This window comes from Orbicella faveolata, unplaced genomic scaffold (genome assembly GCF_042242905.1).
Source record: "Orbicella faveolata isolate gen_17 unplaced genomic scaffold, um_ofav_v1 contig_13, whole genome shotgun sequence".
Taxonomy (NCBI): Eukaryota; Metazoa; Cnidaria; class Anthozoa; order Scleractinia; family Merulinidae; genus Orbicella; species Orbicella faveolata.
Genome location: NW_028301540.1, coordinates 11,739,949 through 11,750,392, shown reverse-complemented (window position 1 = coordinate 11,750,392; position 10,444 = coordinate 11,739,949). Strand labels below are relative to the sequence as shown.

Genomic DNA, 10,444 nt, shown 5'->3' with positions numbered 1-10,444 from the left:
CGCTGCTAACATATTTGTTGGAGGCGTAACTATATGGTGTGAAACCAGTCTGAATGCTTGAACGGAAAACCGAAGTAAAACTAGTCTCCTTCGCAGCCGTTATTAGGGTCGTCATGCAACGCTCCTTCGACCCTAATAACGGCTGCGAAGGAGACTAAAGTAAAACACTCCCACACAGATCGATGAACTGGCGAAAAGAAATAGATGACTCGAAAGTCAAGAACCAAACTTAGGCCCCGTCCACACTACGCCGGAGAAATTTGAAAACGCAGCTTTATTTCTGCGGTTAGGCCTACTGTCTACACTAATCCCTCACAAAAACGAAGCTTTTCTAAGACGCTTCTCAAACCGGAGGAATTTGAAAACGCCAGCTTTGCGTTTAAATGTTGAAGGAAAACATTTTGAAAACGTAGCTTTTCGAAAACGATGAAGTCACGATAATCCTGTGATTTCCCTGCCAGAGCCTTCTTCGAACACAAATCCAAAATGACCGGTGATTATTGCGTTTTCAAATTTCTCCGGCGTAGTGTAGACGGAAAATATTTGACGTGTTTTCAGAGTGAAACCTCCATTTTCAAATTCTTGAGGTATAGTGTGGACGGGGCCTTAACCGCAACTCTTGAATTTTCTACGCGCTGGAATCGACGTAAAAATTCGTCACGTCTTCATAGAAACTATATAATATGGAATCAACTATCGCACGTCCAGTTGGCAGAAACAGCGTCCATTTCTTTTAAATATTGATTCAAGAAATGTCTGTTTCTGAAGCTGCAAATTTTGAAACATTCACGTCATTCATCCAATATTGAACGAATGACGTCACGTAACAGAAAGCGGCGACGGCAATGGCTAAGAGACTTAATGGCTTAGCGAGGACGAAATAGCTGAAATACTGACTGAAAAAGCCAGCCAGAATAAATATAAAAAGCCATTCAAGGTTGCCGTTACGTTTAAAAGACTACTTTCAAGGAAGAAAAAATCCCTTTGTAAACTTAATTTATTTCTCAGCGAGCTGATATTGTGAAAAATTATTGTATCTCATGTTATAAACTTGACATAGTGCTACTGAACTTGACTGGGCTTCGGCGCATAACAAGCTCCTCAGTCTGCACAATGATTCTCCATATCATACTCAGCCTCATCCAATTGCTTAATGATATTGACATTCTCTTGAGTATGACTTGAAAATTAAAGGACGTACTTAGTATAAACGGATCATCTCAGTAAATTCTTTGAAAAATGTCTACAGGAGTATAAGAAAACCGAAAAAGGCCGACTCATCGATCACTGGCAATAGCGTCTGTGAAACCATTTGTATTAAGCAGGGAGTGTTTTAGTTGATACACATTGTGGAGCATTCTTAACGAATAGGCTATTCATCCAACCATACCATAAGTTTTGCGGAAGTCAGTAGACAGTACTAACGAGTGTCAGGTAATGACGGTAAAATGATCAACTTAGGAGAGTTAATTCAGCATCAATAACTGAACAATGTTAAGATGGATTATAGGCGAGGACATTCTTACCTTGGCCATGCCACTCGTTTACTTGTTTTAAATAGTAATTAACACATCAAAGGATACTCAACGCAATTTGTCATCCGTATAATGTTACTTCTCCTTTTATTTACTTCACAAAAACTCTCAGCAAATCAATCAAGGCAGCGGTATCAAAACCAATAAGAACGTGTGAAGGCGCGGGCCGAAACATGCCAAGTAACTGAATTGATATTGTATGGGCATTGTAAAACGGTTGAATGTTGCCGGCGAATGCTTAAAAAGACCGTGGCAACACAAATAATGCTTGAAGAGTATCTTAGTTGTGTTGTCAAACGATTGAACTCTTCCGGCATCAACTGAATAGTACGCAATCATAATTACGCACGATCCACTGCACTTCAACCCTATGCAGCCTTATTACATTTGATATTACCACGTATAATTCAAACCATGACGTGTCTTTTACTTAGCAAGAGTCTTAAAATCCATGCGTCTCCTTCGGAAGGACGAAAACACCAAGTGCTGCTTGGAAGGACTCTGAAGGCCAAGCTTTACTCGTGGAGGAGTATGGGGTTCAACGATGTCCCAAACATGTGGGTTGGGAACGTCAATAGCCAGCAAATTTGCTGCGTCAAGATGACCTGTGGAGAAGTGCGAGTACATTCCGATGCATAATTAAACAGGTGGATTTATCGACGTCGCTCTTTAGAGACCCTTGATTTCTTCGTCGCAAAAATTTACTTGACAGACACTTGCAATTATTTTACAAAATGGCTATCTAACAAATAGGATGCCCTGTCCATTTAGTAGTACAGACTACAGATCTTTCTCTTACGCTGAATAGTTTTACATGGTAGAATTGCAGCTGCATGTAAGACGGTCTACGCTACATATCCGAGGGCGAAATTATACCTTACACGCGCGCTATGTTCTCTGGAGGTTTTGTTTGCATTTTAATAATACCTAAGCCTTATATCGTTCAATCCCTGCACTTTTAGCTACAATAAATTCTCTCCTCGCATATTACCCTCTCGTCAGTATGATAAGTATATTTTGAAAACTTGAAGCGAGGTGATGATAAAAGGTTACCTCGGCAACAGGTAGTTTTATTGACAAAATACAAGATATTAAACTAAGCTCAGTAAGCTGCTTAAGAATGGATTGACTGATAAACAGGAAAATATCTAGTTTCAGCGGTAAAGGCTTCGCGAAAAGGAGAAAAACAATAACAAACAATCGCAAAAACGGTCAAGTGAAGTTCGCTACACTTTTTATGCAGAATGAATACGAAACAATTTTTGTTTAGGAACTTTACAGGATATATTGAGCGAAGACTGCGGGCTGAATTGAACGCAGGAGAAGGATTAGTCATGTTAGTAAAAATCGCGTATGAAATGCGGAGAGGACTGAAGCGTAAACAGCTCTCTAAAGTTTACTGAATCTAGAACCATAGGAAGCTGACCTCTGTATATGTACCACACACATTAAAGTAACGGTACTTACCTGCATTTATCGCAAAATCCATGGCGTAAATTCCGTCATTATTGCAAATACTCTTGTCTGCACCTAACCATTCAAAACGTAAGTATTATTTCACCTCGGCGTCGACAATAAAATGTATTTGCTTTGGTTTTGCATCACCACGCTAGAGGATTGGCTTGAAAAAGTCGGGCCAGTTTGCCATCCAACCAACTAAAACCTACGTGCAGGCGTCTAATTTTCTGAATGTGGGGGGAAAAAGTAGCCACTTTCTCGCCCTTTGTGCTTAATAGATGTGTTGCTTCGTGTTATGATCGCTTTACAGGAGTGTGTCCTTTGTAATTAACCAGAGTGACTACTTCGGTTTTGGCTTGACCACAGTCAGTTGAAAACCACTCTAACAGAGAACCCCGAGAACAATCCCTTCAAAGTTCAGTAGTTTCAAATATTGTTTGATAAAAATGCAGTCCTAAGAGTTCGTAATAGTTTTACCTTTAGGCGAAGTACAGGAGCTATCGTTTCACCTTCCCCTCTCCACTTTATGTCAAAGTGGCACATAAAGCCTCTACGACGCTACCGTTAACTTAGGTATAATCCGGCAAAGTCAGCGACCGTTTATCACTCTCAGAACTGGTTTCCTATCTCTTCGATCGATGTGACTTGATTTAAGCTCCTCATCTGAATTTTATTGTAGAAAACTGTCCTGAGGTTATCTTGTGGAATTTTTTGAGTATGCCAAAAATAAAGCAACCGCAGCATTCTGCAATATCTTTCAGCATCCATTTTTCGCTTACGATATGACTGACATGGCAAACGTACCTAAAGACATCAAATGACGGATAAGGCTGCATTTTCCAGATGATGCAGCAATAGCCAAAGGAGTATTACCGAGCCAGTTTTTGGAATTTATGTTGCATCCTAAGGAGATACAAGGGATAAAGCATTCTTTGTAGACGGAGTAAAATACCCCCCCCCCCCCCCCACCATGATGATAAAAGATGGAGAAAAACAGCTGACCGAGGCGCCAAATATCAATTATTTGAACATTATTTGAAAACGGACGAGTTACTGCAGTGTTTATAGCCTGCGAGCAGGCTCACGTTGGAGCACAAGCGCGCGCGGCGTAGCCGCGAGACGCCTCCTCACCAAACTCCTCCCGTCGCATCGCTTTGCTCTTCGCCGCTAGCGCGCGTGACTCAAAGGTGAGCCTGCTCGCAGGCTACAGTGTTTATATATAAAAAAATAATCATATGAGGAAGACCAATTACTGGAGGTGATTACCCGGCCCAAAACATGGGTGAAAGTCTCATCAACCGTCAAAGTCATTCTTTCCAAGCCTATAAATATGGCAGTTAGAAATTCTCTTTTCTTCATGCGTGACAATATTAGTGAGGAAACGTATCAAGCTAACAAATGAACACTAAGTTAAGAAACAATTTCTTTTTGTCCAAAAAGGGATGTCAAATCAGCATGAAAACAATGTTTTGGGAGCAAGGAGTGTCATATTGATGGGGCTAGGTTACCCAATATTTCGGAATTTCAACTCTTACTGACTGGCCATAGAATTATAATAAGGAACTGAAGAAGAACCGAAACGAAACACAGAAAAGCTAAACAGGGGCATGGATGGGTAAAATTAGAGAAGATTAAAACTGACTGCACAAGGGTAAACTTAAAAAAAAACATTGGCACACTTTTTTCAAGTTTATCTCAATTATGAATTTGCAAAAAAAGCGTTCTAATATTGCTCAGATATCATCACTGCTTGCTACACTGTAAGTGGCTGTAATTTTGACATAAACAAACTGTTGCTCTGCTAATTTGAAGTTTAGAGCAAATAATTGAGACCAGCCTGTAAGATACTGCAACCTACACTGTAGCACCTTGAGCAATAGCTCATGTGCACTTCACATACAGGGGGTACATTTATGAAGGGCATGTAAACTCTATGTATGTGAGCCTACACTACACAACTCCTGATCAGATGCCAATATGACTTAGTTTTTTAGGCATCCATGTATAATGCATGCAGGAGTACATGTATAATGCATACACAGGGCTATGAAGCTATACTGTTTTGATCAACAAGTTCATGTGAATACAAGCTATATTGGCTACAAAAGACCTTAATTTATATTGTCAGATGGATGCATCTGTGCACACACTTTAAGTAGTGTAAGCTGCAATGTACCTGCTTCCAACAGTGAGGTGATAACTCCAAAGCCATTGGTTACATTTTGTGTGGCACAACAAAAACTGGCAAGATGAAGAGGGCTGTCTTTGCAAGTAGTGTTCAAATTTACATCTGCACCTGCTTGTGAAACAAGCACACTTCAGTAAAATGTTTACACCATACAATGTACTGAACAAATGGAAAAAGTGATAATGAATTTTCTTCTCCATTTCTTGTACCTACCTAAGGCAAATCTGTGTTAGTTGTGTCTATGAGTTAGGACAATTCGTAAACCTATTATAATATCTTACAATAACGAAAATCAGTGATTTAAGGCCACAATTTGAGAAAGGACTGTGAAACTGCACACAATACATGCGGCTCCAGTTTTCCAATGAGAAAACCTGAAACCAGTTTTCTTTCATTTTTTTTTTCAATTAAGTCATTTCAGTAATTCAAAGTCATTAGACAGGCTACTGTAGAGTATTCAGATCCAAGGATATATTTGATGGACAGGCCGCACAACTGACAGGGCGTCTGATATTCTGCAAAAATTTTTAGTAAATTATGTGGAACTTTCAAGGCACATTATGTGGCAAGAAAGGTCTATTATGCAGCGAATTATGCAATATCTTTTTAACTAATCTAACATTGTTTTATTTGGTCTCAGATGAGCACAACCCATTTTTTGCTGTCCAAGACCCTATTTGAGCATAAAGGAATAACAAAAACATCTGAAATAGATCATCTGTTGCCTCATTATTTGGAGATGCCCAACTTAGCCAATTTACTATTAATATTATTAATTATTAATATTATCAATTATTAATACTATGAATTTTAATAGTATTTAACATTTACAGGAAGGTGCAATTGTTTTTACTCTTATGATTTAAGAAGCACTCAGCGATTTAACAAACTTATCCATTAGGATGTCTGTCTCAAGTCAGACGAAAATAACTACATCCTGCAAGTGACTATCGAGCACTTTATGATAATACTTTCATTGAAAATATGGGGATCAAATAACACCTTCAGAGAATATATCAATGACTGTGATTGGTCTATATACTGAAAAAGATTGTTTAATCTGTGCCAATGAACAATGGTGTAAACTAGCATCATGTCCCGACACATAAAACTACATGTACACGTAGAATGCCTGTTTGTTTGTTTGTTTGTTTGTTTGTCGAACCACTGCTTGCAGAAGGTTTTCGAGGTCTTTTGAAAGGTAAAACACTTTAAAATAACGTTTAAATTGTTGAAGAAGTTAAGGCAAAGCAAAAATTTCCTTTTTTCCCTCAAATTGAGAGACTTCGTACAAATTTTGCTATTTTTCTTGAATTATGTGATTTGTTGCGATTTTAGGTCAATTCTACAAAATTGCACCATCACAGAATATCAGAAGCCTTGAACTGAGGTTGCCTAGCTTTGGAGCTGATGAATTTGTTACATTTACTCTGTGTTAATTATTCTGCATATTTCAATGAAGCATGAAATGAACACACCTTTATTTATCATGTATGCTATAAGACTGCTGTCACCACTCAAGCAGGCACACTGAGGACACAACCAAATGAACTAGTTAATTTCATTGCTCTTTCTGTTTCTTTTATAACAATAAAATGCTCTTGCTGTATCATTTGCCATCTCCAATCAGTTAGGAGTGATAACAGTTAGATAATGTCTGACACTGTGATTTGCCACTTGTTTATATGGGTTATTGACCAAGTGTGAGGTCAAGATGGCTGGATATTGGCCAAGTTCTTTTTTTGCGTGTTTATGGACCTCGACTCCGTCTCAGTCCATAAACACGCAAAAAAAGAACGAGGCCAATATCCAGCCATCTTGGCCAAACAAGCTTGGTCAATAAAGGATTTATTATATGGCTTTCAGGAAAATTTTTCTTGCAGGACATGGTGGGTAGTCCCGAGCAGGCAAGATAGCTCCATCTTGCCCACTCGGGTAGCCAATCACAGCGCAGGATTTGATTCATCTTGCCCGCTCACAGAGCTAGCCATATAATAAATGTTCTTATTGACTGGTGAGAAGATTCATGTTCTCCATTGTGAAAGGAAAAAAATACATATAGAGTGAAAATGATTATGAGAACAAACAATTATAGCAACTAAAACAAAATACATATACATTGTATACTTTTAGCTCATTTGACAATGGTTTTTTCATACATTAACAAATCATGTATGTCTTTAAAGTTACTTTTTAAGAGTCATTAATACACCATTTTTTGACCTCATCAGATTACAAAAAACATAACATAAGAAACAAGTAACACAATCGTAAAAGGAATATTAGAAGACTTAGAACAAAAAGTAAGGCTGTTTCAACACTGTGTAGTTTCCAAATAGAATGTGATACCTTTGGAACTTTCAGCCACTGGTTAGTCACATCTAAACCCTTTCCCAACCTCTTTAAGTGTGAGTAATAATGAGACCAGTGCATCAGACCACCGACTACTCTCAATATGATATCCTGTTCATTGTGTAGTTCCAGAAAATATCCATATCCACCCCAAAGAACTGGTTAACAGACATTCCAAGCGGGAGGGGGGTTTCAAATGCCCAATTTTTCAAAGGAAAGTATGGCACTAAAATGGAATTTCCAGAGGGGTGGTGGTGGGGTTTCAAGCTAAAAAACCTTCCATGGGAGGGGTATGGATATTTTGTGGAACAACACATTAAAAAATTAATGTAAATTATATACATTGTTTTCTAAATGTACAAAGATAAGTGACATTGAGCAACAAACCAAAAACAAAGTTAAACCAGAATCTGATTTTGGGTGTTTCCTGTTCACATCTATGCTGTGCTTTTCAATAAGGGAGATAACATCTGTGGCCATTCCAGGTTTATGAGCATTCTATAAAAGAAGCATGTTTAAAAACATTTCATAATTTCATCAGGTTGATACTCGTAATATGCAGTTCCAGAAAATATCCATACTCCCCCACAGAAGGGATTGGAATTTCCTGGGGGTGGGGGTGGGGGCAGCGTGGGGGGTCTCCAAGACCAAAACATTTAAAGAAATGCATTAAGCTTAATATGAAATTTCAGAGGGGTAGGGGGTCTTGTTAAAAATCCTTCTGTGGTGGAGGTATGGATATTTTCTGGGACTAAACAAATTGCAGTTTATGCAGTGCAGTTAATATTCGACATTTAAACTATTTGTGCAAACAACAAGAATTATACACACACCTTGATCATATTGAATAATCTTGGGAGAAAAAATGTATCTTCAGTGGGCTTGACTTCCTCACCTAAAAAGCATTGTGATATAAAAATATCAAATTGCTAAACTAAAAGTACAGGCTGACAGTCAACAAAGTTTGTGACTATTAATTATCACAACTTTGTGTTGGATGTCATACATTGTTTTGGGTTCTTTTTTACAAACTGGTATATTTAGTTTTAACTGATGTTATTTATTGCAATATTGTAAGTAAATGTAAGGTTTTTAAATTATTGAAGGAGATATATTGTTTTTTAAGCTGGCGATTTAGTATGCTTTTAGTAGTCTCAAAGTTTAACTACACAACTGACAAGTGTTTTGAAGCAACATAACATTTCAAACCCGGGGAGCAATGAAAAATACTTCAACCAAAATTGTCACTACATTTATAAGTGGAAAAAGAGTAACATTCCTCAGCTATACTTGCACATTCCCTTGGGTAACAGCATAACTAACTACTCTGACTTAACTCATAAAAATTTAACATGGCCCGTCAGGCATGCAGTTGCCACCTACATGTACATTTCAAATTGAGACCTGACCCTAAATTGCTCTATCATATGTACATACAGGACTTACGGGTCTTTAGTAGAAGTCTAAAGATTCCATACAGTATTGTGAAAAACAGCAAAAGGAGCTTCCATTTTGTTGTCACAATAAAATTCAGGTCACTGAAGAATCTCTCTCCAAAGCCATGGAGTCTCTTGATTCCTTGTACCAGACAATGACCACCAAACATCAGGTTAGCCATGGAATAGTTGATGACCTCCAGTGTTAAGGGGTATAAGTCAGTGGCAATGTTATAGGCAGGATGAAACATGATCAATGGTTTTGAAATCCAACATTAGAGAGGAAATATACTTGAACCCAAGCATGAATGTAAAGAGAGGACTATTTAACAATTAGACCCGTAGACCGCAAGGGCTACGGGTCAATAGCCCATGAGGCAAAGCCTCATGGGCTATTGACCTGTGGCCCTTGAGGGCGAAGGGTCTAATTGTTTTAGTATCACCCAACTAGTTGGACAGAAAAGGCAATAATAAAATTAGCAAATGCAAGTTGAAGAAATATTTATTTGGGAATAAAACGAAAGAAAGCGTCACGCTCGATGGCACCAATTTCGCTACTCGATGACTATTACTAATAGTCCCCTAGCAGCGTAGCCAATCAAAATGCAGAATTTGCATTGGTCCACTAGTTGGGTGATACTAAAGATAGTTATGAAGAGTTGCCCAATTTCCAGAAATTGAGAAGAAAAAAATATGAAACAACAGTTTTGCAACAAACAGAGACCAGGATAAAGGAATGTTCACTTTCAGCTTGGCTAATTAAATATTACAAATTTAAAAGTGATATACATGTATCCATGCAGACATGTCTGAGTAGCAAAATAATCACGCTAATGGTGTTAACTATTTTCATTGATATTTAGCTGTAAATAAGCTTATTTATTTTATATTTGTACACACAAGGGTTCCAGTATGGGTCAGTGACTCAGTGTCTCGAAGCACAACAGAGAAAAAGGGAAAAAAAATTCTGGTCCACGACAGAACGGGTCCAAATAAATGGCTGTTTACGAATTTCGTTTTGGTAAATAAACATGTGTGGGTTGTTGTGCTTTAATTCTTACTTTCTACTTGCGTTAAAAAAGTTTATGCAGTAAATAAATTATAAGCCAGTCAGTATTTTAAAGACATTTTGCCGCATAGTGTGAAGCACAGTTCATCCGAGGCACAAACAACCCGAAAAAAGTAACATCATTCATAGTCAGCTGGCAATTCAGCTGAGATTTCGATGTAAATATAGTAGTTAACTGTTCACTGCCGGGTTTAAAACTGTCTTCTAATAAAGAATTACACTAATTCTTACCTCGCATGTAAATAATGGCGTAATTTGCTGAAATGAACTGTAAAACCATAGTTAGTGGAGGAGACTAACTATGGTAAAACGATGGAAAAATGCTACAAATTGACGTGAAACATCCATGTCGACAAAAATCATTTTCCCGCCATAAACGCGGGTGAACTGCCGCCTCGTTTGCAGG

At 38.1% G+C, this 10,444-nt stretch overlaps 1 protein-coding gene across 3 annotated transcripts; it reads right to left on the bottom strand.

Annotated features, from left to right (window-relative positions):
- Window positions 1–1,592: 1,592 nt before the first annotated feature.
- LOC110062671 (uncharacterized) lies at window positions 1,593–10,424 on the bottom strand. Of its 3 annotated transcripts, none has more exons than XM_020769615.2 (9): window positions 10,270–10,424; window positions 8,980–9,111; window positions 8,367–8,428; window positions 7,921–8,031; window positions 6,660–6,711; window positions 5,170–5,292; window positions 3,798–3,896; window positions 3,003–3,065; window positions 1,593–2,140 (listed from the first exon to the last, which is right to left on the bottom strand). In XM_020769615.2, the coding sequence occupies exons 1-9, from the start codon at window positions 10,316–10,318 to the stop codon at window positions 1,962–1,964; spliced, it is 870 nt and encodes a 289-aa protein (XP_020625274.1). In that variant the 5' UTR covers window positions 10,319–10,424; the 3' UTR covers window positions 1,593–1,961. The 3 variants fall into 3 exon arrangements, with proteins under 3 accessions (XP_020625274.1, XP_020625275.1, XP_020625273.1); XM_020769616.2 differs by having other exon boundaries at window positions 8,980–9,166; window positions 10,270–10,413; XM_020769614.2 differs by lacking the exon at window positions 10,270–10,424 and having other exon boundaries at window positions 5,170–5,289; window positions 8,980–9,220.
- Between the last annotated feature and the right edge of the window lie 20 nt (window positions 10,425–10,444).

Coding starts and splice junctions, on each gene's coding strand:
- LOC110062671 (XM_020769614.2), bottom strand. CDS start 9,220: ATGTTTCATCCTGCCTATAACATTGCCACTGACTTATACCCCTTAACA. Junction 8,032..8,366: donor GATTATTCAATATGATCAAG/GTGTGTGTATAA, acceptor CTTCTTTTATAG/AATGCTCATAAACCTGGAAT. Junction 3,897..5,169: donor CACCTCACTGTTGGAAGCAG/GTACATTGCAGC, acceptor GTATCTCCTTAG/GATGCAACATAAATTCCAAA.